The sequence below is a fragment of the Mya arenaria genome, chromosome 10 (genome assembly GCF_026914265.1).
Source record: "Mya arenaria isolate MELC-2E11 chromosome 10, ASM2691426v1".
NCBI lineage: Eukaryota > Metazoa > Mollusca > Bivalvia > Myida > Myidae > Mya > Mya arenaria.
This window is the reverse complement of record NC_069131.1, coordinates 4311744-4339183: the sequence shown is the minus strand read 5'-3', so window position 1 is coordinate 4339183 and position 27440 is coordinate 4311744. Positions and strand designations below refer to the sequence as shown.

The window sequence follows — 27440 nt, the reverse complement described above, 5'->3', positions numbered from 1 at the left end:
ATATCATCTATGTGTAATCCTGAATTTATATCAATTTGCAAATATAGCTCAATATCTTCTACGAATAGGGGAAACAATAAAGGGGACATAACTTCCCCTTGCCGTAAGCCTACAGCATAACTAAAATAATCAGAATATGATGATAATGATTTAACACATGATTTAACTTTTTGATACATGTCCCGAACAATTCTAAGTATTTTCCCTTGTATTCCACATTTATACATTTTCAGCCATAGTGCATTTCTATAAATAGTATCAAAACATTTCATCATGTCGACAAAAATAATATATAGCCTTTTATTTTCAAACAAATAATTCTGTATCAGAGATAACAGTATAAATATAGCATATATTGTAGAGCGACCCTTTCGAAATCCGAATTGGGCATCCGAAATAATATCATGTTGTTCACAAAAAGTTTCAACACGCTTATTTATAACTGTAGTAAATAATTTTGATAAACAGCTAACCAAAGTAATTCCCCTGTAATTATTAACATCAGTTTCTGAACCTTTTTTATGAATGGGGATTATAATACCTTCAGTCCATTGTTCGGGATAATAACCCGAATTCAATATATTGTTAAACAAATCACATAAATGCGAAGATAAAATATCTACAGTTTCAATAAAATATTCATTTAACATAGTATCACTGCCATAGGCTTTACATCGTTTCAATGACTTAACAGCATTTATAATTTCTTGCAGTGATATCGGTTCATCCATTTCAGGAAAGGAATTATTTGGTTCATTAAAATTATTATTATTATTAAAATCATCTGCCTCGTGATTAATACCACCAAAAGTGTTATTACTGAGGGTTTCAAAATATTCCCGAAATTCATTTAGTGGTATTTGGTTTGATTTATAAGAAGACTTAGACTTAAAATGTTTCCAAAACTCTCTAGGTCTCCTCTTTCTTAAGTTTTCAATATCTCCCATTCTCTTTTTGTAATCAGTATTCTTCTTTTTACGGACAATTGTCTTATAATGAGTTTTCCGTTCACATAAAATTAATCTGTTAGCATCTGATTTATCAAAATTAAAAATTCTAACTGCTTCTAAATACAGGTTCCGTGCAACGATACAGTCATGGTCAAACCAACCTTTATTACTACTTGTATAATTTTCAAAATAAACTTCATCTGTATAAAAACATTCTTTAGAAAACAATGGATCGGCTACACTTCGTATTGTATTTGTAAACATAGATAACATATTATTAACGGAATCTTTGCTCGAGCAATCTGCACTATTGACTATATTGTTAAAAGCAGGTAAATTAGCAATAATCCCGGAGCGGAACTGCTCCCGAAAAGAGACATTCCACTTATATTTAATTTCAGAGTAGTTTGTAGTTCCTGGTATAATACAATTACATAGTAATGAAATATGTAACGGTGCATGATCACTCCATTCATTGAAAGATTCTATTTTAAAGTCTTTGATCTGTGAAAAATTACGCTCACTCGACAACAAATAGTCAATCATAGAACAGCCTTGATGTGACAAAAATGTATGTTGATTGGTATTACCAATACGACCGTTAACAATGCGAAAACTTGACCCTTTACAAATATCTAATAGTTTTATCCCATGATTATTATGTGAATTGTCGATTGAGGCCCTGTCAGGGGTGCAATCAAATTCGTAATCGTGACTATCAGTGTAACAATTATATTTATCATGGACAACATAATCTTTTTTACTTCCAACCCTACTGTTCAAATCACCACATACAAATACACATCCAAGACTATCATATAAAAACAGATCGTTTTCTAAAATATCAAATAAATCAACATTTACAGTATTGTATATGGGCGAGTCCTCGCCCCAAATATAGGTTCCACATAAATAAATGTCTTCGAGGATATTAAAAAAGGTGTGATCAAGTTTTAACCAAATGATTGTATCGAAATGATTTTTAATTATTTCAATTCCATCGCCTAAGTGCTCTTTGTAATATAAAACTATTCCACCACTATTTCGCTTAGCGTTCCTATGTTGAAATTTACGATAAAAATTATGTGATTTATATCATTTTAAATCAATATTACTAGAGGAATCACACCATGACTCATAAAGGAAACAAATATCATATTTATCTAAAATATTTACAAAGTCTATACTCTCTTTTTTGTCCCTATTTAGTCCATGAACATTCCATGAAAGAACCGAAAGTTCACCTCCGTCGTGCCCCTAGCTCCTCACCGGCTTGCCGTCTACGTACAGGGTGTCGTACACTATCCATGAACGTTTGCCCTCCTTCCTGGCGTCCTTCATCTTGGGCACTAGCCTGCGGCGTTTGTCCAGTACTTCCGGTGGAAACTGCTCGTACATTTGACGGCCCGTCCCCGCCAAATGCTTCCATTGTCTCCTTACTACCTCCCGGTCCTTAAAAAACGTGAACTTTGCAACGATGTTGCGGATCCTGCCCGGCACTGGTTGACCTGGCGACCGGTGAACACGTTCAAAGCGAATGGACTCGACCGTCTCCTTCGCGAGCTTGAGGGTATCCTGAAGGTGTTGGCGGAGCTTGTCTTCGGTGACCTCAGCGGACTCGTTGCCGGTGGAATTATCTTCGGAGATATTAGTAAAAAAAAGATTGTTCCTCATAGATTGCGACTTCAAGTACGCAACATCGTCCCGAAGTTCCTCCCGCTGTTTTTCCAAGGTGGCCATCCTGTCCGCCATCTGCGCCGCCTCAACGTCGACCGAATCCACCTTGTCCTCCAGCTTGCCTACCCGCTCATCGGTACGCTTAACTCGGTCTTCAAGAGCTACCCATATCTTTTTTATATCTTTTTCAAAGTCCATAACCTTGCGTTCAAGTGTTTCAATTTTGTTCAATTTCTTTTCCATTACTGACAATTTTTCTCCCATATTTTTCATAAAATCCATCAGGTCTTTGTTGGTGGGTTCGCGGCCCCCTTCCGCCATCTTGCCTCTACCTGAAATCACCACAGGAGTGTTGCTGAAAACTTCACTGTTACTGTCTTCACTCACAGAATCATCCAGACTCGGAAACAACACAGCGCTAGCTTTTCCCAGAATCTCACTTACAGAAATGTTTGAATCTAAGTCATCAGATGGGCCTCTCTGTTTGGTCAATTTGCTTTTGTTATTGTCCGAATTATTACCACTGCTATTTCTATCCTTTCTCTTTTTGGTCATGATTATATAATCTCATATTTAATCCGTTGTTGCAAAGGTATCTTTATCCACAACTTTGTAAATAAATCCTGACTTTATTTATTTAAATATTACTAAGTAAATCCCATTTTTTCACTCTCCGATTTAAACACGTCCACTACGCGCCATATCACGTGACTACAGAATAGAGGTCACAACTAAAACACAACTAATTACCGGTACTTAAAAATCCCGAACAGAATTTCACATCACTGATCATCAAGGGTATGATCTTGACCTTTTAGATAAGAGCTCGAATTGTATGCGCGACATCCTTCCAATGTTACTCTTTAAATGAGTTTTAGTGATGCTAGTTTTTGTTAATGACCTTAACCTTTAACCTACTGACATATATTAATAGGATGCATGCCAAAGCATTTGAGTTTGAGGACCTTAGACCGAAGCGGATAAGGTTTGCTCTACTGACCGACCGAATGTGCAAATCAATTTCCCTCACGCTTCCTAGAAAGGAGGCATACTTATCGAATTGAATAAAGCATATCTATAAAGTATCGTTTCAGTTTATACCACACACGAAGAATGCTATCTTTGGTTTCTGATTATCTTGCGATTTCACTATGGCACACTGAAGTACTATCGGGGATGTAGCTCAGTGGTAGAGCGCTCGCTTCGCATGTGAGAGGCCCCGGGTTCAATCCCCGGCATCTCCAACGTATTTTTTACTGAATTAATATTCCAAATTTCTCTTACTTTTAACAAGCTTTTAAAATTTTGATAAGTATTACCAGTGGACAATTTTTGTAAGGTTTAAACATTTGTTAAATCCCATCATCTGCATATTCTAGTGGCATTGTGTTAATAACAAATAATTCGGGATATAAAGATTTATATTCGGTCAGTTAATTAAGAACGCGATTGGTCAGTGACTAATGACTGTTTCTGAGAATAAACAAATGGATGAATTGTTACGAGTGTGTGTCCAGACATTACGTAAGTGGATGACATTTCGCAAGTGGATGAACTGTTACGAGTGTGTGTCCATACATAACGCATGTGTATGAACTGTTACGAGTGTGTGTCCATACATAACGCAAGTGTATGAACTGTTACAAGTGTGTATCAGGACATTACACAAGTGGATGATCTGTTACGAGTATGTGTCAGGTCATTACGCAAGTGGATGAACTGTTAAGTGTGTGTCAGGACAATTTGCAAGTGGATGAACTGTTACGAATGCGTGTCCAGACATTACGCAAGTGAATGAACTGTTACGAGTGTGTGTCAGGATAATTCGCAAGTGGATGGACTGTTACGAGAGTGTGTCAAGACATAACTAAAGTATATGTGCTGTTACGAGTGTGTGTCAGGACAATTCGCAAATGGATGCACTGTTACGAGTGTGTGTAAGACATTACTCAAGTGGATGAGCTGTTACGAATGCGTGTCCAGACATTACGCAAGTGAATGAACTGTTACGAGTGTGTGTCAGGATAATTCGCAAGTGGATGGACTGTTACGAGAGTGTGTCAAGACATAACTAAAGTATATGAGCTGTTACGAGTGTGTGTCAGGACAATTCGCAAATGGATGCACTGTTACGAGTGTGTGTAAGACATTACTCAAGTGGATGAGCTGTTACGAGTATGTGTCAAGACAATTCGCAAGTGGATGAATTGTTACGAGTGTGTGTCAAGACATTTTGCATGTGGATGAATTGTTACGAGTGTGTGTCCAGACATTACGCAAGTGGATGAACTGTTACGAGTGTGTGTCCAGACATTACGCAAGTGGATGAACTGTTACGAGTGTGTGTCAAGACAATTCGCAAGTGGATGAACTGTTACGAGTGTGTGTCAAGACATTACGCAAGTGGATGAACTGTTACGAGTGTGTGTCCAGACATTACGCAAGTGGATGAACTGTTACGAGTATGTGTCCAGCCATAACGCAAGTTTATGAACTGTTACATATGTGTTTCAAGACATTACGCAAGTGGATGAATTGTTACGAGTGTGTGTCAAGACATTACGCAAGTGGATGAACTGTTACGAGTGTGTGTCAGGACATTACGCAAGTGGATGAACTGTTACGAGTGTGTATCAGGACATTTCGCAAGTGGATGAACTGTTACGAGTGTGTGTCCATACATAACGCAAATGTATGAACTGTTGCGAGTGTGTGTCCAGATATTACGCAAATGGATGAACTGTTACGAGTGGGTGTCAGGACAATTCGCAAGTGGATGAACTGTTACGAGTGTGTGTCAAGACAATTCGCAAGTGGATGAACTGTTTCGAGTGTGTGTCAAGACAATTCGCAAGTGGATGAACTGTTACGAGTGTGTGTCCAGACATTACGCAAGTGGATGAACTGTTACGAGTGTGTTTCAAGACATTACGCAAGTTGATGAATTGTTAAGAGTGTGTGTCAAGACATTACGCCAGTGGATGAACTGTTACGAGTGTGTGTCAGGACAATTCGCAAGTGGATGAATTGTTAAGAGTTTGTGTCAAGACATTACGCAAGTGGATGAACTGTTACGAGTGTGTGTCAGGATAATTCGCAAGTGGATGAACTGTTACGAGTGTGTGTCCATACATAACGCAAGTGTATGAACTGTTACGAGTGTGTGTCCATACATAACGCAAGTGGATGAACTGTTACGAGTGTGTGTCCAGACATTACGCAAGTGGATGAACTGTTACGAGTGTGTGTCAAGACAATTCGCAAGTGGATAAACTGTTACGAGTGTGTGTCCAGACATTACGCAAGTGGATGAACTGTTACGAGTGTGTGTCTAGATAATTCGCAAGTGGATTAACTGTTACGAGTATGTGTCCAGACATTACGCAAGTGGATGAACTGTTACGAGTGTGTGTCCATACATTACGCAAGAGGATGAACTGTTACGAGTGTGTATCAGGACATTTCGCAAGTGGATGATCTGTTACGAGTGTGTTCATACATAACGCAAGTGTATGAACTGTTACGAGTGTGTGTCCATACATAACGCAAGAGTATGACTTGTTACGAGTGTGTGTCCATACATAACGCAAGTGTATGAACTGTTACGAGTGTGTGTCTAGACATTACGCAAGTGGATGAACTATTACGAGCGTGTGTCCGGACATAATGTACGTGGATAAACTTTGACATAACGTGCGTTCGTAAACAGTTACGAGTGTGTCAGGACATAATGTACGTGGTTAAACAGTTGCGAGTGTGTGTCAGGACATTACGCAAGTTGATTTACTGTTGCGTGTGTGTGTCAGAACATAACGTGCGTTTGTAAACAGTTACGAGTGTATCATGACATAACATAAGTGGGTAAACAGTAACGAGTGTGTCAGGACACAATATACGTGGGTAAACATTAACGAGTGTGTCAGGACACAATATACGTGGGTAAACAGTAACGAGTGTGTCAGGACACAATATACGTGGGTAAACAGTAACGAGTGTGTCAGGACACAATATACGTGGGTAAACATTAACGAGTGTGTCAGGACACAATATACGTGGGTAAACAGTAACGAGTGTGTCAGGACACAATATACGTGGGTAAACATTAACGAGTGTGTCAGGACATAACATACGTTGGTAAACAGTAACGAGTGTGTCAGGACATAACATACGTGGGTAAACAGTAACGAGTGTGTCAGGACATAACATACGTGGGTAAACAGTAACGAGTGTGTCAGGACATAACATACGTGGGTAAACAGTAACGAGTGTGTCAAGACATAACATACGTGGGTAAACAGTAACGAGTGTGTGAGGACATAACATACGTGGGTAAACAGTAACGAGTGTGTCAAGACATAACATACGTGGGTAAACAGTAACGAGTGTGTCAGGACATAACATACGTGGGTAAACAGTAACGAGTGTGTGAGGACATAACATACGTGGGTAAACAGTAACGAGTGTGTGAGGACATAACATACGTGGGTAAACAGTAACGAGTGTGTCAGGACATAACATACGTGGGTAAACATAGATGAAACATTAAGTCGCTAACAACTTCAATCCAATTATTTTTGTAGAGAAACTTTTCATTTCTTAACAGATCACCTCTTTTACGAAATACCATGGCTTTTTTTACTTGTATTAGCCTCTAGACTCCATTTATTACAGTAAACTTCTAATAATGACAGTGACCTATTGATATCTTCAGGTGTGTTGCCTAGTATATTCATATCGTCGCAAACAATAGTAGTATAACTATAACTTCATTAATAGATATAGAGTTAAGTTATGACACATAATCGATAAAGACAATACTAAATTATATGAGTGATATAGAGTTAATCAATCTGTTCCGCCATACATGTATATATAAGTCATTGTATTACATTAATTTGTTCACGGGTCACGTTGGCCTATTTCAAATGTGTATTGTGTGATATATTTCTTTGAATAAACATTCTTCTATAAATGATAGCGAGTTTAATTTGAAAGAAAGGTGCAGAAAACACGATATTTCTATCTTAAGAGATGATAGTAGATCACAGTAAACCTTTAAGCACTCGCCAATTATTTAATATTTTTGCGTAATCAGCTAATAAATGCACGGTTACAATCATGTTTTCATAAATTAATATTTTCCATAAATGCATTATTTAGAAAGTAGTAAAAGCTTTGACACTCAAAAACTGTGTTTGTAATACATGTGTTTGTATTGATTTTGAATATGAGTGTCACTTTAAACAGTTAGACTGATGTTGGCACATCCCGTCTCGGCAAATACGGGGTGGGTAACAGGATTAAACTTCCGGCGGCGCATGGCTGCCTGCACATCCTTCGACTTTCGGTCTTCGTCCAGAAAACGAAGGTAGATCATCTCCTGGATTATACAGCGGCGGACGGTGGAGCGGTCGAGCGGAAGAAAAGGGATACTCTTGGTAATCAAATTATGTTCGATCATCCTCCGGTGCCACCTGTCGTCTTTGAGTAAGGGAAAGTTTAAGAAGATAAGATACAGGAATTAAGATGAGTAATTTAGAAACCATTTATCAAACATACATGTAGTTTGTACAGAAATGCGTAAGGGTACCCTAGGCTTCAACAATAAACTTTCTGCAAACACGATTCAAGTGCTACATTCAATTCTTTGTACACGTGCTATTATACCTTAACCTGACTATTATTTAAGGATTAAAATCCGACATGTTGCATTTTATTGGGGTATGGTATGCAATGGGGCTGTTAAAAATGGGTTTTGAACTGCGCCATTGTATACCATACCCTAATAAAATGCAACATGTCGAATATTAATACTTATATTTACATTTAGTTAAATCTACATTTCTTCTCAAATTAATAGATTATTGAAGAGCCTTTTCTCTCTTTTTTTCTTTCTCTCGTTGTTCTCAACGGCGGGTAAATAAGAACAGCTATCGTAACCTAATTTATACGACAATGAATGCGCAGATAAATAGTTCCTTATTTATATGTTTATTTTCTATATTTTCAAGGTCAAGTATATAATACGTATTATAACTGTATTACAACTAGAAAAATACAATTGGAGTTATGAAAAATAACAGTAACAAGAAAACAACAAAAATATCGCCACCTTCAAAGTTCTCATTATATCTCGCGATAATACCCGAAACTAGCGTTTGTTAAGTCACGATCGAGTTTTCAAATTGGAGAGAAATTCCAGTCAATTTACTTGTTGAGCGTTATTTTGAAGAATCAGTTGGTGTATGAATCATGTTGGAATACGGTGTTGGACAAATCAGCAAATGCATTGTCTTTTTTTGGAAGTAAACATGCAATGAGGATGAAACGTCTCTGTGGAAACGACAGTGGCGGTGGGTGGGGTACCGTAAAATTTCGCGGAAGGAAAGCCAGAGGACGCGAAAAGACTTGGTGTTGAACTGAGCTCTTTCTTCTGGACGTTGCTGAGTGCGCTGCAATATGTTATTGTTTCATTTCCTCGATTTCATGTTTGGTCTGATGCTTTATTTTTACCAAATGTCAATTCCAAATTCCGAAATAAGTCGTCGTCATTGTAATGTAATATTCTTCAACTGTTCCACCCATCTTAAAATCATCTCAATTAAAATCAATCAAGTTATCATTGCTAATTTTGTTTCAACTGCTTTACTAAATATTGCAGTTTTGCATGTTGCCAATAATTTTACTACGATTTCATTGAAAAAAATAGTTCCGTAGTAAATATGCCCCTCCCATTAGTATTATTGCGCCCAATGACAGGACAGAAGTATCGAACAAACGCACGCGATTTCGATGGAAAATGCCATTGCACTTTATACAGATAAAATGTGAAATTGATAAACAACAACCATCGTTAAGGAAAGAAGTGTTACTGTAAGTATTTCTACTTGTCAGTTAAACGAAGCAGGAGCAAAGCATTGATGGATTACCGGTGTCACTGGAAGCGGCAGTGATAGCCGCCTGGAGCTCCCGGCGATTAATGCGATCGCGGTCGATGCCGTCTTTCCACGAGTCGAGAGCCACATCCTCCAGGTTTTTGGAACCGATATGGCTGCAGAGATAGAGATCGCAAAATTAAATAGATGGAAGCTCTTACCTGCTCAGTACTATGCCATGTAAAAATAATATGTTATTTTTTGCTGATATTTAATTGGCATGATCTAAGAATATTTTTGTAGCCAAATTCATAAAACCTTTGACTTAAAGATTGGCACCAAAAAAAAAGTTTTTTTTTTCTGTAACAAATCTCAGGAAAAAAATATCTAATAGAATGTGTTACGCTTTGAAATCATAATTTAAAAAAAGTACCAAAATTGAAGTCCTACGTCTTACTAACTGAGCTATTAAGGCTTGCTCTAATCGGGTGACATAATTAAGCTAGACACCTACCTCGGTAATATCACGTGATAACACCGACTAGCCAATCACGCATAAGGAATGAATTCTACCTAGTAGACATACCCAGTAATCTTTTTTTAATGGAAAAATACGAAATAACTGCTGAACTTAAATTAATTGTAAACTATGTGGTACTTCAGTTAGTAAGTTTCAATGCATTGTACACATCGATGCCAAGTTTATGTCATTTTTCGACAATTTTCTTTTTTTCCCGCTATTTTATCATCTGTGAGACAGCCCCTTTAATATCCGATGCGGATTCTGTTTGAAAGAAAGTAAAAACTCGTTCCGTATATTTTTTGTCGGAGAACGAGGCTGAATAGAACTCACGTGCTGAGGAGAAAAATGGCCTCATTTTTACACGGATAATTATGGTCACTGTCCTCAAATATTGCCTTCAGGAGAGAGCCGATATTGCCTGGTACGGACGCCATGTCTTGAAACACCACTAGCGAACCCCGGGCGGACTTTAGGGCGCCATCTAACGTCGTCATTATAAACTCCTTTTTGGGGTTGGAAAGGATTTGAAGTGCAACGATTTATTTTTCGGATAAAGCTAATAATAGGCATTGTTTTTAATATGGAAAAGATCCGATTTAAATACATGTCATCATACATCTACAAGTAAGTTGATTTTATAGAAAAACAAACATTATATAAAATTAGAATTGTTGATCTTGGTAGTGTGACAGTATGCATAAAAAGATTTAAGATTTCGGTCAATTTTTTTAAGCGAGAGTTAATATAACTGTTATAAGTATAGGTTATGTTCATTAAATTACAAGTTACTGCATGTGGATACATACCCTGTATTCCTCCCTTGTAGCTCCAACTGGTTTATCAATGACATACACACCGGATGTGCCCAATTCTTCATCATCTTTATGGCCAAACATGCTCCTGGCCAAGAGCATGCTCATCGCGGTCTTTCCGGTTCCCGGACCGCCATGGAGGGACATAACCAGCGGATTCCGTTTCCGGGCTGCGCGATGGGCTTTCATCGCCTCTACCACCATCCCCGTAGCCACTTGCTGGCCCCAAATGTGGTCAGCAACGACCTCCTCAAAGGCTGTTTACATTGTTATAAATGAACAGGAAAGTATCCAAGGTTATGCACCAGTCAATTGTAACCACGGTCCCCCAGGTCCGGGGTATAGCGGGGACTTTGACATTCGGTCTAGCCAACCCCGGGTAAAGTCCCAGCCCTGCGGGGACGTACAAATGGTAAACCCCCCGCCAAATGACCACGCACCCAAGGGACCTTTCCCCGCTATATTTTTGAGAACACAAAACCACCGCATTCACACGGCACTGCGGGGCCACCTGGAAGGTAAAAACACGGCCCATTTCCCCGGCTATCCCCGGTATACACCCGGACCTGCGGGGGGCGTGGGGGCGTCGTTACAGTTGACTGGTGCATTATCTTCAGAAACTCCAGAAAAACTGACCGTGAACTACATGAAAAATTACCCGGACCGTCTCTATTTATGAACCAGTCAATTATAGCCAGGCCAGGGGAATAGCAGGGATTTTGACTTTCGGTCCAGCCAATCCCGGGTAAAATTTCCGGCCTGCGGCGACAAACTGCTAGTAAAATCCCCGCAAAATGCCCCCGCACCCGGGGACAGCCTAGGTAAGGCCCATACCCCGCTATTTTCGGCGCGAAAAAAAACCCACCGCATTCACTCGGCATTGCGGGGTCAAATGGAAGGTAAAACACGGCCCATTAAACCCGCTATCCCGGAATACCCCAGATCTGGGGGTGCCGTGGTTACAAGTGACTGGTGCTTTATATCAAGAACAACTGATGTTCTGTCATGTCGATCGGTTAACTCAAGTTTTAAAATCGAACAAAGTCGGCACCAACGTTGTTAGTTTTTCAAAAACACCGAGGGATAATTCATAGCCGATGTGATGATAGTTGTAATTAAGTTGGTGCTACTTGATACTTCAAAATACAATGTATTAGCATGCTTAAGATATGCCTGCAAATCCACATTTCCAAAAAATAACAGATCTTTGAAGATATTTATTCAGTTTAAAAGGTGCCTTATTTGTCTGATAAAGTTGTCCGAGATTCCTTAATAAAGCCTGCAAACTTGTTTGCAAAACATTGTACTTCAATAACACTATTTTGATACAACTTCGGCGTCATGAAAATGTCAATCGTGTGGTCTCTGAACACAGCAGGTTAATTTGATCTTGCCAAAAAAACATTATTATTTAAATCTGATTGGCATAAACACAAGTTATTGGCGTACCTATTGAAGCAGGTTAAAAGTTAAACATTAAGAAGAAATACTTCAAATTTTATTTTCATACTTCATATTAAATATAGATAAAAGAAGTTTAAACAAACACTAAAAATCACGACCCTTGGTGCGCAAGAATGAAAGCAGTATACTAACAATAGTGAAATAAAACAATAAAAGATAAAGCCAAGTTTATGTATTTACCTTCTATGCGGGTGAGCCCACATTTACAGGGGTCTGGAAACAGGAAGTAGTGTCCGCCGGCGGCCAGCACTCCTGTCACCAGTACAACCAGGCATGCGGGTACCACCTTATCCCAGAACAACAGCAGACCTCCAAAAATTTGAAGAAAGAAAATACATAACAAGACAGCCAGAATGGCAACAAATATATAAAAAAGATTTGTGTCCTGTCGTAGGTCCAAAAGAAGCTGAAACGGTGCGTCTAGCATCTTAATTACATTTATGAGAACTGTATCATATTTTAAGAGCGAGTAATCCTTTAGTTACTTGTACATTCTATATCCATTCAATAGTTCCTATAGTCTTAATACAGATATACAAAATGTTTCTTGTGCAATAAATATGCAAGTTGATATGCTAGTAGCAACTTTGAAACGAATTATATATAGCATTAACGTAATTTTTAATTATATACAATAATCATTTGCGGAATCCCATGTATATTACGAGTATAATTATATTTCAGAAAGTTAAATATAATAATGACGTATTTTTTGCATATATAAACAGTATTGTTAAGACTAGAATTGACACATATTATAGTATGCTATGTTAAAAATATATTTTTTATATAAAATGGCGTCCGACGGGGACGCTACGTCGGCGCGGGATCATTTTAGGCAATCGGAATGTTCTATACAGATCTTGAGCGTAAATAGTCCAACAATCATTCCACAAGATTCATAGGGCATTAAAGCGAGATCGTGCTTAGTGATACGTTCTGAAATACATAAAGATATCATTTTAGTTCATTTGAACTAAAGAAACTCAATTCCGTCCACAGGGAGCCCGATCTAGAAAAAATACTTATTCCATTTGCAGGCTTATACGAAGAGTTACTTTCAGAATCGAACCACCGGATAATGGATATGTTCGTTGCGCTATTGAATTTTATGAAACTTTGTTGGGAAGTAGTGTAAAGAAATGAAAAATACCTGGTTTGTTGACTTTTTCATAAACCGCGTGGAATCATTTCAGCAAGTGCGCGTGACGTAAGTTCCTACCATTGGTATTATGTTCGTTACCAATAACATGTAAGTTGCTATTTTCGTCCAGGGTGTCTTACTTGATAAAAGACAACTATAATATTGAACTGAGTTATTTATAGTATTAATTAGTGATGTAAACTTATGTTTTTGTATGTGTATCCAAATGGCTTCTCTTAACCTTTTTAATCTTTTAAACGCCAAGAATTATAAAAATGCAATTACAAAACCGAAAGTAAAATCTTAGTGAAATCTACATTAAGCGTACACATAGTCATTACGAAATTTCCATATCACGTGACTTTCAGAATACTTAAAATTCTTTGTTGTTTTATATACTAATGATTTGCATTTTGTAACTAAGAGATTTGGTTTAAGTGGGGTGCAAACGTCAAGAAAACCCTAGGTCTTACGCCTCATGGTCCGCGAGACGGACTTCGATACATCTCGTCGATATCTTGACTATATTAATAACATTAATGACACTATATGAGACTCTTCCAATGTTATATATCTAATTATTTGATACTAAATGGCACTGACTTCGTTATAACCCGTGCAACTCTGTCACATTAATTATGTGAATAAAGAAATAACAATGCATAGATGCCTGTCACGGTCGGCTGTTTCTGTTTGGAGAAAAACTTTCGAGCTGAATGGATTAAAAAGCTACTACGTATACAGCACAAACAAATGAAAATTGCAAGCTGAGTGAGTGAATCATCATTCAACTGTTATAAAGTCCGGACAGCACACGGGGCGTGGTTCTGTGAGACGATGGCGAGGTTCAAGTGCTTAGGTATTCTTATCTTGTCTAATCATTGTTGTAAATATTGGCCACTGACTTTTATACATGTACATGAATTCATTCGGTTTTGGTTTGATTGTAATGTGCGAATACGGATCAGGAGTTCCAATAGTTGATCCTGAGATACAACTATGATGGCTGCAGGGACAGGTTTTCTGCTAATATTTCTTATAATACCAATAGTAGTCTCCGGATCCTCACAAAAGACGATCGAGGATGAGTTTGACAAAAAGATGCAACAGCTGGAGAGTCGCTTCACCGCGCGCGTGGCGGCGTTGGAAATGTCAGAGGGACGCCTAAGGGCGCGCCTGTTGGAACTGGAACAGGAAGTGACGCAACTGAAGGCGGAACGTGAGGACAATATTCGCTCTAATGCAGACAGTGCAGATATCATTCGCCGTGGACTGGAAAAGCGTATATAGTTTATTTGGAAACTTATATTGTAGAATAATTTCATTTTGGCTTATTAATAAGGTATACATAAGGTCGAAGTTGGGTCGGGCAATCAGATTCATAATGTTACCAGTAACTCCTCATAAGATAACAACTCATGATCATTCCAATTCAATTCAATTTTATAGAAGTCGCTATGGTGATTGAACTAGGAATTATTTGGATGCTGAAAGATTGGCAATTAACTCGACCCATTCGCTTTGTTTCTCGGTATCAGGTATTCAGTCTTCGGAGGTGGCCTTCCACGCGTACCAGTCGAGCGCCACGTGCACACGTGACCAACAGGTGGTCATTTACAACACGGCGCCCGTTAACATCGGTAAATAAGAACACAATACCATTAAATGGACTCGCTCATGTTTTGCACATTCAAAACGTAATTAGTAGTGATTCCCATGACTCGTATAGCCCGTGAAAGTAGATCTATAGCACGGTGTAAAGATGCACTCTTACTCCCAAATAAGATTTACCACAATTAATGATATTGTTTTTATATTCCTTAAAGGATGAATAAATGTCGAAAACAATGGTTCTTATGAAAGACACCGAGTTTGATTTGAAAAAGGTGTGCATAAAACACGGTATTTCTACCTTAAGAGAGATTATTGTAGATCGTGCAATTAATCTTTTAGCATTCACCAATCATTTAATATTGTTTTGCTTTCTGCTATTAAATACACGGTAACACTTTTGTTTTCAGTAATTAATATTTTCTATAATTGCATAAATAAGTAAGAAGTCAAGGTTTATCAGTTAAAATTGATGTTTGTTATACATGTGCAAGTCTTGATTTAGAATAAGAGTGTCAACACGTATGCTGGCTGTAAGAATTGACTTAGAAACGATACTTAATGTTGTGGAAAAATAGATCGATAGATTCTTTATTATATCTATCCATCTATCTATTTTTCCACAGCATTAAGTATCGTGTGCGCTTAATATATGTGTGTTACTCGTTTTAGGTAAGGGTTTCACTGTGAGTGACGGGATTTTCGATGCCCCAGTTACAGGCCTCTACATGTTTTCGTGGACTGTATTCGCCGAGGACGGTTATTGGCTGGAGTCGGAACTTGTCGTCAACGGACATCGGCAGGGCTACATCGCCGCAGACTCCAGTAACACAGATATCGTTCCAGCCACCGGTGTGGTCATTGCCCACGTGAACGCAGGTGAACACGTGTTTGTGCGGCGCACGGCCGGAGGAGGTTGTTATATACCGCGTGACGTTGTGCGAAATTCGTTTACCGGGTTTATTTTGTTGTATCTTTGAATCACATTAAGTTATAAAATAAAGAAACATATGTTACCGACTTACTGTTTATAGCGGTTGTGTTCGCGTGTCATAAAATGTCAACACTTCATCTAATTTAAAAAGAAAACTAGTGTACCGCTTTAGTCGACGTCAGGCTTATAAATACAGTATACGTTTGCATTTATAAGTTTATGCCCCTTTCGGAAATTGCATGGGGACATTTATGATGCATACAACACTGGTCGTTACCAACTGGTTGTGTGTCAGTCTCTCGCAATAATGAACTTTGAAATTCAAAAAATATAAAAGGTCTTTTCTGCAAAGGGGTGTAACCGGGGCCCGTGTAACCGCTGCGTAAAGTTCGGTTATATGTAACCGCTATTTGATAACGATAATCGAGTCGATTAAGAATATCCCCAGCGACTATGTAAACTTCCGGTTGTAGATGCCAGGCCTAAAACATAGCAAAATGTAGTTTCTGTCGGTTTTCTAAAGCATCTACCGATTCTTTTTTAACCTTTCTTAAAAAATAGTTATACCCATACATTATTGAATTCCCATGGATTTTTTTAAGGAAATTTCTTTCAGGAATTTGATTTTTAACTGTTTAAATCACACATTTTTATAGTTTTGAACTTGATTAAAATGAAAGAAGTGCATTTATGACTGTGTTTTGAATATAATGGACAAAAAGATGAAACGACCGCTACGAATAAAGATTATTAGCATGGGAAATGCTGAAGTTGGAAAGGTAAATCCTTCATGTACAAATTGTTTCATCGCCATTTTCATAATCATTATGGTCGGGATAGCTGCAATAACGCGCATTAAGGGAACTTTTTTTAACATTTAGATATTCATTTTGTTCCCTTACTGGCTGAGGTCACAAATCCTAACACTTTTGGAGTTTTTGTATAACTATCTTGGAGAGTTTTTGTTGTAGTAAGTTAAAATTTCGTATGATAAATTGATTTTGGTTAATGTGACAACATCTGTCAAAGTTCAGATTTACGATATATCATTTTTATGTAGAAAATCATTCATTTTACATACAGTTAATCACACTTAAACTTTTACTATGGAGGGCACAAATACTGAACTGGCAAATACTTGAAAAGCGAAAATACATGGTCATATATTACAATTATATTTAAAAAGTATGCTATATTGAATACATGTAAACACTAAGCTGCAAATTTATTCATTCTGCTGTTTTTCAAAACATGTGATTTAAATGTAAAGCGTTTCATTTTATAAATATCTTGAATGTAGCGGAACATAACTGCAAGGCCTCAAAGATGCACATGCGCCCTCTGATGTCATTCCACCATGTGCTACATTTTGATCTTTAAGTGTATTAGAACATTGAATGGCTTTTTAGAAAAATACTCAACACAACAAGATGAAACTTCACAAGTGTCACCAAGGCATGCCTCTGTATTGATCTAGGTCATCGCGAACACTGTAAACATACGCATGTTTTAACTTGCGTTTGGTATTTGTGCTCTGTTCGGAAATGTACCATCAGCCAGTAATGCCACAAAACGACTGATTCATACCAATGTAAAATATATTCTTTATCTTTAACTCCACAATATTTAATACGGCATTGTTAAATAAGAACACAAAAAAGTAACACATAAATTATTTTTAGCAAGTACTTTTCTCTTATTACACTTTGTGTTTCATTAAACACTCGATATTCTTAGTGCCGGGATATGTCATTCTTGGCAAGGAAAACAACAAGTTGGATATGGACGTGTAGAGTTGCCAAAACAAAAAAAGTAAAAAACTCTGAACCGGCTGTGCACACCTTTAAATTCATGAAACATAACCATCTGATCCCAATTGCCGCTTCTATTTCATAAAATGAGCTTTTAACCGTAGAAAACATTATCAATAACAAAATATATTTCAGTAAAGTGTTATCTAATATGCGTATATAAAATGGAAGAGGCAATTGAAATTAACTGGTTACGTTTCATGAACTAAAATGCGTGCTTTAAGCGTATATAAAATGGAAGAGCCAATTGGAATCAACTGGTAACATTTCATGAATTAAAATGTGTGCTTTCTACATGTTCAATCAGCATAATAACCAGGCAAAAAGTTGTTTTGTGTACTACCTTATCAAATTTTGTGACAGCTTTTTAAAAAAATTGTCAAGGTGGATTAAAAACATGACCTGCTGCCCATTCATGCAGACGAGTTGGAGTTTCTAATTGCCTGACAGCATTTTACTCCCCTGCCAGTGAGTGGGTTATTTCTAAGACTGGATATGACTGAGGATGAAATCACAGTACTCGTGAGAGTTTAAAATAATCTATATAGACATAAAAGGAAGTTTCCAATCCATGGGAAATAGCCTAGGTCCATGACCAAGCCAATCATAAAGTTTGTCATAAAAAAACAAAGACCTTCCTTAAACATGTCTTTATTGTTTAAAACTCATAACCGGAATATGCACAGACTTAAATCAGTCCGTCTTTTCTCGTCTTATATTAAATTTTGATGATTATTTTTTCCTGAAGAAACCTTTAGGTTCCATAATGTGTCTGATGTCATTATAAACTTCAAGTAGCTTCAGACATCTAAAAAATCAGGACCAATAGCGGCGTGTAAAATCACTGAACTATGACTATGGACTTCGAAAGTAGGGAAATATCAAACATTGTAGACTCCTGGCATCTAATTATATGAACTCACTCTAGGCCCACTGACTACTACTTCTACATGTCACTTTTACACATACTTTTTACAACAGCTAAATATCACTAGATCAACTGATTCAATAACAAAAGGTTATTTCGGTGATAGGTTTTTTACAAATTACTTCTCTGTGACTTGATCATAATTCAACTTATTAGAATCATGTTCCCATTGAACGATTGTTGGAAAAAATAGTCTATGATTGTTGCCTTTGGTCTGTATGTGCAATGGATATAAATCTGACTGAGATTTGTTCAAATATTATTTACTTCACATTTTTTGTTTTGCAGAGTTGCATCATCAAAAGGTATTGTGAAAAACGATTTGTCCACAAGTATCTAGCTACAATTGGAATTGACTATGGAGTTTCAAAGTAAGTATGATATATTTATCTATGTGATAAACATTGTAGAACAGTGCGTTATTTAAAACAGTTTGGGGATGATACTCGCCACCATTCCCTATGCTTCAGACAATTTCATGAGTGAAAATGATTCATTATGTAACAAACAACTCTCAAATTGAGTTTTTGTTTTGAAACCAAATGAAGGGAAAATAAATTTTAACAATTAAACCCACGCAGAAGGAAGAATTGATTAAGTTATATTAAAGAAACATACATACAGTATTTTTCATGCAATGTTTATATCTTATAGCATTAATGTGGATTTATCTTTATTTTTGTAATATAAAATCGTAATTCCTTAATTTGGTCAAAATAGTGGGGTTATAAATGCTGGTGCATTTTAGATGATGATATATGCTGGGATAACACAGTATAGATTTATATATAGTATGTGTAAGTAATACATTTTATCACAATCTAGAGGTTTTACTGTAGTTATTCTTTTTCAGGGTCACAATACAAAATAGAGATGTGAAAGTGAATATTTTTGACATGGCTGGGCATCCCATATTTTATGAGGTAGGTGTACACAATTTTGTTTTTATACCTTGAAAATTCAAATATATGGCAGTGGTCAAAATGAGCACAAGCCTGCGAGCCCAGAACTGGTCAAATGCTTTCAGCTTGCTCATAGTCTTGATTCTCTTGAATTCATATAGCAGTGCTTGTTGAACATTTTTTGTACCAAGCACTAGTGTAGAATGTGGGCTTGTTTATGCAAAAGTCTAATTTGATGACTAGTATGATGTAGTTGAACTGCTATAATACCTTTATTATGTTGCAATAACTTGAACATTTATGTTACCGGTTTTATGTGTTCAATTTAATATAAAACTGTGTCTTCTAATTTTGGTTCTAAGTCAATATTTATCAATCATATTTTGATACCTATTTAGTTAGTATTTATCAATCATATAGGGTTTTAGCAAAATAGTTCTGGAAGGGTGTTTATCCAGTCCTCTTTATTTTGCCATTCTGCCGTTAAAGAGACCAGCAAATGCACCCTTCTGCCTTCATAGAATTAAATGCTTAATACTGTCAAATATTTGTTTGTTTTGATTAAAACTTGTGCACAGTTGAAACCTAAAAGTGCTTCAATTAAACACTATTCCTACCATTTCTTTTCAAATTCATCATGTTAAAAATATTCAGTCAGATACATACATTGTGCATTTTTCCACCCTAGCACCCCATTCCTCTTGCAAAAGGGCACATTGTATGTATACATGTGATTGTGAATATTCCTCTTTCCGGTCCTTTTTCCTCACCCTGAAAAACTGGCTTATACGGCAATCACATTTTGTACATTACATTTCTTTGATGATAGCAACCATATTTTTTTCTCTCTTGTTTCAGCACATAAAACAATTTGTTTATTATTTACCTACATGTTAGGATGTACATTTCCTTATGCCCTCTTGTCAGTTTTAAAATAGTGTCATATAAATATGATCATATGTCACTGTACTTGTGCTTTTTATGCAGGTAAGGAACGAGTTCTACAAGGACACACAGGGAGCTATCCTTGTGTACGATGTTGCTGATCGTGCCAGTTTTGAGTCCCTTGACCACTGGCTACTGGAGATGCAGAATGAGATTGGAAACCAGGCTGACCACGACAATGTCGTTATTTGTGTCTGCGCTAACAAGGTGAGCTACAAATCATATTCAATGGCATGGAAATCATGTTATTCTTGAAAGATTGGGTCCAATTTATTGCAATATGTTAATGTGAATATCATTTGGGGAGGACTTTCAAAAGCTTAAAAGCCAATTTTTGCTAATCGTCAGGATCATGTCAACATTAATAAGCCATAAGGCATGTACAGGTATAGCTTTTTACCATCTTATCAATTTATGGCTTTAAGGCCCTTATTGTTTCTGGTATTTGTACTTTACTTGAAGACGTCTTAAAACAAGAAGAATGTATCAGTCAGCAACTGATGAAAACATTATGAGTAAATAGAAACTAATTCACTGAAAACAATTTTAATAGACTGACAAAAAAAGACAAGTAGATGAGACAGAGGGTCGCCTGTGGGCTGACAGTCGAGGGTTCCAGTACTTCGAGACCTCGGCACTCAATGGGGATGGAGTTAATGAAATGTTTCAGGTACTGTACAACTGTTATGATTTACTCACTGAAAAAAATATTGAAGTGCATATTGTTTTGTTACTGAAGTAACCATATATCAAAAAAATTACTGTTACTTAATGATGTTAAACTATGTTATTCTGTGGTTTTAAGTAGAGGAGTGACCTGGCAGTTTTTCAAAATACATATCAATAACCATAAACTTGTTAATTGTACAGATGTCCCAATTCCATTCACAGGCATTATTCGAGGGTGTAGTGACAGCCATTGAAAACGGAGGGAAGCGAGTGCCGATCGTGACCCAGCTTGGCTACACTCGAGAACAGATAGACGCCATACAGAGGCTCAAGAATGCCAAGAGTGACTTTGACAGACTCGGGCTGAGGGAAGGGGCAAGCAAGTATGTAGCATGCTTGTTTTTATTGATTTTGTGAGACTGTGGTAACAGTTATTGTATTTAATTATATGTTCAGTCATGAGAGTGAATAAAGTAAAAAAAAATAGACTCAGGCTGAGGGAAGGGGCAAGCAAGTATGTAGCATGCTTGTTTTTATTGATTTTGTGAGACTGTGGTAACAGTTATTGTATTGAATTATATGTTCAGTAATGAGAGTGAATAAAGTAAAAAAAATAGTGATGAAATGTATGTAAAGCAATGATGAGTGATTGTAAATTAAGATTTTTTGTAAAATAGATATAATTAAATGCTGTGAAAATATATTATTACATTATATGTGTATTTCTAATTTGCACTGATTTTACATGATTGATTTCAATAATATTTTTTAAACTATTTTGTAATGTAGACAAACTCATGATTAACCAAAAGGATATTTGAGATTGTAATCAGCTGCAACATTCATTTTCTAGGGATGAGGTTAACAAAGCTTACAAACGTCTGGCTGTTCTGCTCCACCCGGATAAGAATGTTGCTCCTGGTAGTGAAGAAGCCTTCAAGATTTTGCTTGCCTCTCGTACAGCGCTGCTCAAACGATGCTCCTGATTAAACATAAGCCTTACATTTAAATCATCTTCTGAAAAACGCTGTGATAGTTGTATTTATTTATTTATACATATACATACATAAATGTATTTCTACAAATACATTTGTAAATTTTTTCTTAACGTTGAACGTAATTGTACTACAAAGTTAAAAAAATATGAAAAAGAAGATAACTATTTTACCTATAGATGACAACAAGTTTTTAATGTATTTAACAAACTAGAATATTTGCCTTCTAATAGGGGCAATGAAAAACTGTTTATTATTATTTTGAATTTAAGCTAGCGACCATATTTCATCATGACTTTTAGTGGGTATTTTTGTTGTCAGCCCCGTGAAATATAAAATTGTTATTGCATAATAGTTTACAAATGAAACATTAGCGTCGTAAATGAACAATTTAAGTTTTGTCTGCATGTAAATGTGTTCAACAGATGGCTTTGAATGAAAAAGATTTACAAAGTAACAACAACACCTTAGGTTGAAGGGATAACACTGTATACACAAATGATATCTGTGATGCATATCTGACAGTAGTATTAAGCAACTTGCCCCAATTACTCAAAAAATTCTTAAGTCCCTTTTAATGGGCTTAAGCTGATAAGCTAGTTTGGGTATATTTTGTGTAATACTTATGTCTTTAAGTCTTTTTAAACTTAATGAGTTATCTTTATGATATTCACAATAAGCAATTTTTATGTATCAAAATCAAATTACTTAAGTACCATATGTATTTTGGCTAAATGATATCAGCTACTTATGCCTGTTAAGCTGAAGAAGTTTCGAGAAATTGGGGACATGTTTCAATTGTATACTTAAATATTCATTACAAATATCATACAAATATTCATGGATTTGCATGTTGTGTTATTAAATGTTTTTTGTCTGATCTATATATACTTGCACATTATCATTATCATTACATGTGTTAACTTTGGATGTAATTTGATCTACAGCGTTTAATGATGTGTATGAATTTTGCATTATGGTGGTGAGTGGGCATCTGGTCAGTTGTCATACCACAGTGCTTTAGAACATGTCCTCATATTATCGCAACAGCAAGAGAAAATCAAAAAAATCTGAACAGATACTCTACATACAAATTTATGGATCCCTCTATCATTATGATATAATCACAAATCAATATGAACTATAATTAATTTGATCAAAATGTTTAATTGTCAAGTTATGTTAATTTAATAGTTGTAAAATGACATTGAGGCAAGTTCATTCAGTGACCACATATAATTTTGATATCTTGTGACCACATATAATTTTGATATCTTGTGACAACATATAATTTAGATATCTTGTGACTACATATAAATTTAATATATTGTGACCACATATAGTTTAGATATCTTGTGACCACATATAAATTTGATATCTTGTGACCACATATAATTTTGATATCTTGTGACCACATATAATTTTGGTATCATTGGCAAAGATGTTGCTTACAGATTACTATTATGTAAAGTAAATGACTGAAAATATATAAATTATTATGTTATTGGAGGTTGTATATTGTTCATAATTTCAACTGAAATTGCAAATGAAATAAATACATATAATACATTCATGTATTCACTGAAATAAAACACATCAAGAATATTACTTCATAGCATAATACACTGCCATTAGATGTGATTGCATTGTTTGTAACATTTCTAGAAAATGGATACAATTCAGTCATTAGAAACCTTAATAATACATGTATGTAACATTGTTTTTTATCAGATATTGTTTGTTTATGGTTGGTTATATCTTTAAAGTGATGTGTTTTATTGTTAAAATGTCTTTGCTTGTGTTTGAAAATTTGTGTTATGAACTATTTCTTAATTGTCAATATGTAGCGATAGAGGGGTCTGGGGGTATGATAATAACAACATGATATGGCATTAAATAATATGTTATTTAACAGGCAGGTTAGAATGCTTTAACTTACCTATGAGTACCGTCCATTGTTTTTATTTATTTAGGGTGTATATATTTATGCTACTGCAACATTGTAATTTATTTTAATAAAATATTTTTACACACACTGTAACTTATTTCTATGGAATCTATAATCATAAAATTTCAAAGCAGATTTATTTGTTAATATAAAAAGAGAAATAGACAAGGGATTGCAGGGGCTCGCTCATATTTTGGGGCAAAATACTAGTTTTCCCAGTAATGCATCTGAAAACATCCTTTTTTAGCTCCACTGGCCGAAGGCCATGGAGCTTATGTCGTCACAGATTGTCCGTCGTGAGTGCGTGCGTGCGTGCGTAAACTTTTTCTTTAAACGACATCTCCTCTGAAACTGATAAGCGGATTTTGACAAAACTTCACAGGAATGTTCCTTTGGTGGTCCTTTACCAAAATTGCTCAAATGGTTCCGGTCCATTACACAATATGGCCGCCAGAGCTAAAAATAGCAAAATCTTTAAACAACATCTCCTCTGAAACGGTTCGGCAGATTTTGATGAAACTTGACAGTAATGTTCCTTGGGTGGTCCTTTATTAAAATTGCTCAAATGGTTCTGGTCCATTGCACAATATGGCCGCCACAGCTAAAAATAGCAAAATCTTTAAACGACATCTCCTCTGAAACGGATAGGCAGATTTTGATGAAACTTGACAGAATTGTTCCTTGGGTGGTCCTTAACCAAAATTGCTCAAATGGTTCCGGTCCGCTGCACAACATGGCTGCCAGGGCAAAAAAATAGAAAAACCTTTAAAGAACATCTTCTCAGAAACCGATGATCAGATTTTGATGAAACTTAACAGAAATGTTCCTTGGATGGTCCTTTATCAAATTTGCTTCAATGGTTTCGGTCCACTGCACAAGATGGCCCCCAGAGGTAAAAATAGAAAAACCTTTAAACGACTTCTCCTCAGAAACCGATGATCGTATTGCAATGAAACTTGACAGAAATGTTACTTGGGTAGTCCTTAACCAAAATAGCCCAAACAGTTCTGGTCTGCTGCACAACATGGGCACCAGAGCTAAGAATAGAAAAAAACGTTAAACTACATCTTCTCAGAAACCGATTATCAGATTTTGATGAAACTTTACATAAATGTTCATCGGGATGCCCTTTAACCAAAATTGCCCAAATGGTTCCGGTCCGCTGCACAACATGGCTGCGAGAGTTAAAAATAGAAAAACCTTTAAGGACTTCTCGTCCGCAGTCTTCACGAAAAACATTTTAACCTACTAGCCAGTTGGACTAGCATAATGGCATATTTTACTAGTCCGAATGACAATCTAGTAGTCCGACTATTTTGCCACATTATAAAACTGTATGCTTGAGGTAAATACCTATTTCAATTGAGCAGCTTGCAGTTTGAGTAAACATTTCTTTATTATGATGCTCATGCAGTGATAGGGAGTGACATCCTTCTGTTGGGAATAGTGCTCCTTGTTTTTCAGAACCTATGGGTACTATGTAAAAACAAAAGGCATCTTGCTTGAATAGACTGTAATAATATCAACATGGTTAGAAAAGAAATGCCATGCTTTAATAGCTTTGATTACATTTTACTACTGAATTACCTCCCTTTAATAGAAAAAAAAATAATGTCTTAATTTTTCACGTATATCATCTTTAAATAATTTTTAAACAATAATAATTTATGAGTAAACATATAAGCATAAAGTTCTCACAAAAAGATCAATTTAAAAACCTTACATTTATACATAGGAAAGTATATATAGACTGAACATTAATTTTCGTTTAAGTGACATTCTGAAAGTTTATGAAACAGCTATTTTTAGTAACTTAAATGGCCGAAAAGTGTAAGTGAAACACCAAGTCGATTCTATCTCGTCAGTTCTTGTTCAGGTTAGATATTTGCTTCATAATCTATTCAGATTAAATGTTAACCGATGATCAGATTTTGATGAAACTTGACAGAAATGTTCCTTGGGTGGTCACTAACCAAAATTTGTTAAATGGTTCCAGTCCACTGCACACCATGGCTGCCAGAGCTAAAAAATAAAAAAACTTTATACGACTTGTCGTCGAACCCGATGACCTTTTTTCGATAAAACTTGACAGAAATGTTTGTTTGGTGCTCCTTTACTCAAATTGCCCAAATCATTTCGGTCCACTGCACAACATGGCAGCCAGAGCTATTAAAGTAAAAAAAAATATTTAAATAACTTCTCCTCAAAAATTGATGATTGTATTTCTATGAAACTTGACGAAAATGTTCGTTAGGTGGTCTTTGCTTGAACCTTTTGGCCAGTGCAGAAAAAAATACAACAGAAGTATCAAAAAGTATATTTTTATTAGGCCGGTAAAGTCAAGAAAAAAGAAATCCGACGCCTTTACCACTAGGTCACAAGGATATTTTTACCTTATAACAATACATTGATAACATCACGTGATCATGTAAAAAAAAACAATCACGCGACAACGAAATCGCTGAAAGCCGTTAGTAACGCTATTGAAAAGGGTGGTCTTAAACGACGATATTTGAGCATATATCAACATTTGCTGGAGGGTTATAGCTTTCAGTATCTCAGTTTTAACACCACTTATGATTTGCCACACTGTATTTCGTATTAAAAATGCATTTTACAAACCATGAGCGAGTCCCTTAGACAGTAATAGATAACACATTTTTTGTGTTATGGGATTTTAGGCGGGAAATATCGAGCCTGATATCCATTTCTTTTAAAGTGCACAGGTGCACTGAGTATTCGTGAACTGAACTATCCGAGACACGCCTGTGTGGTAGCCTATATTCACAACTAATGGAATCGCCTATCGGCCTCCAATACGTACCATGCTTAATTGTTAAAAACTGAACAGACATGACGTTATAATTTGATTTCCTGTCCTACTGAAAACACGTTCTAATGTGTTATAACTTTAACTTAGTATATCATTGTTTAAGAAGATAAATCAATGGAATATATGATCGAGTGTATTCATTTAAAGCAAGGACTACGTGCATGACTGACAAATTTTACTCGTAACAGATGCCTCGCCGTGCACGTATGTCGGTTGACCTTACTGTTGTTGGTGGATCAATAAATCCCAGCATTCAACCCTGACTTAAAACCGCTTTTTAATGTTAGTGATTCAGAAGTTTGAGTCGAGATCACGGTGCTGATATGCATCCCAAAGACAACATGTATTGAAAATTCGGCTTTTTCTCTTATTATGACAGACATACATACAGACAGACAGACAGACAGCATACAAATATG

The 27440-nt window shown here is 36.3% G+C and overlaps 4 protein-coding genes and 1 non-coding gene across 6 annotated transcripts; 3 read left to right on the top strand and 2 right to left on the bottom strand.

The window, feature by feature from the left end:
* Positions 1-2157: 2157 nt before the first annotated feature.
* On the bottom strand, positions 2158-3119 carry LOC128205210 (uncharacterized). The gene has a single exon (XM_052906706.1). The coding sequence runs from the start codon at positions 2946-2948 to the stop codon at positions 2208-2210; it is 741 nt and encodes a 246-aa protein (XP_052762666.1). The 5' UTR covers positions 2949-3119; the 3' UTR covers positions 2158-2207.
* Positions 3120-3799: 680 nt separating this feature from the next.
* On the top strand, positions 3800-3871 carry Trnaa-cgc (transfer RNA alanine (anticodon CGC)). The gene has a single exon. It is a non-coding gene; the product is annotated as a tRNA-Ala (tRNA).
* A 3592-nt stretch (positions 3872-7463) lies between these two features.
* Positions 7464-12873, bottom strand: LOC128205205 (torsin-1A-like). 2 transcript variants are annotated; one of them, XM_052906701.1, is made up of 6 exons: positions 12787-12848; positions 12482-12610; positions 10832-11094; positions 10356-10528; positions 9557-9678; positions 7464-8108 (listed from the first exon to the last, which is right to left on the bottom strand). In XM_052906701.1, exons 1-6 carry the CDS (start codon positions 12803-12805, stop codon positions 7867-7869), a joined length of 948 nt encoding a protein of 315 aa, XP_052762661.1. In that variant the 5' UTR covers positions 12806-12848; the 3' UTR covers positions 7464-7866. The 2 variants fall into 2 exon arrangements, with proteins under 2 accessions (XP_052762661.1, XP_052762660.1); XM_052906700.1 differs by having other exon boundaries at positions 12482-12873.
* A 1505-nt stretch (positions 12874-14378) lies between these two features.
* LOC128205211 (multimerin-2-like) lies at positions 14379-16076 on the top strand. The gene is made up of 3 exons (XM_052906708.1): positions 14379-14727; positions 14984-15085; positions 15729-16076. Exons 1-3 carry the CDS (start codon positions 14445-14447, stop codon positions 16034-16036), a joined length of 693 nt encoding a protein of 230 aa, XP_052762668.1. The 5' UTR covers positions 14379-14444; the 3' UTR covers positions 16037-16076.
* A 381-nt stretch (positions 16077-16457) lies between these two features.
* Positions 16458-24273, top strand: LOC128205207 (dnaJ homolog subfamily C member 27-like). The gene is made up of 7 exons (XM_052906703.1): positions 16458-16769; positions 19018-19100; positions 19583-19652; positions 20619-20783; positions 21130-21246; positions 21468-21628; positions 22099-24273. The coding sequence occupies exons 1-7, from the start codon at positions 16701-16703 to the stop codon at positions 22229-22231; spliced, it is 798 nt and encodes a 265-aa protein (XP_052762663.1). The 5' UTR covers positions 16458-16700; the 3' UTR covers positions 22232-24273.
* Positions 24274-27440: the final 3167 nt, after the last annotated feature.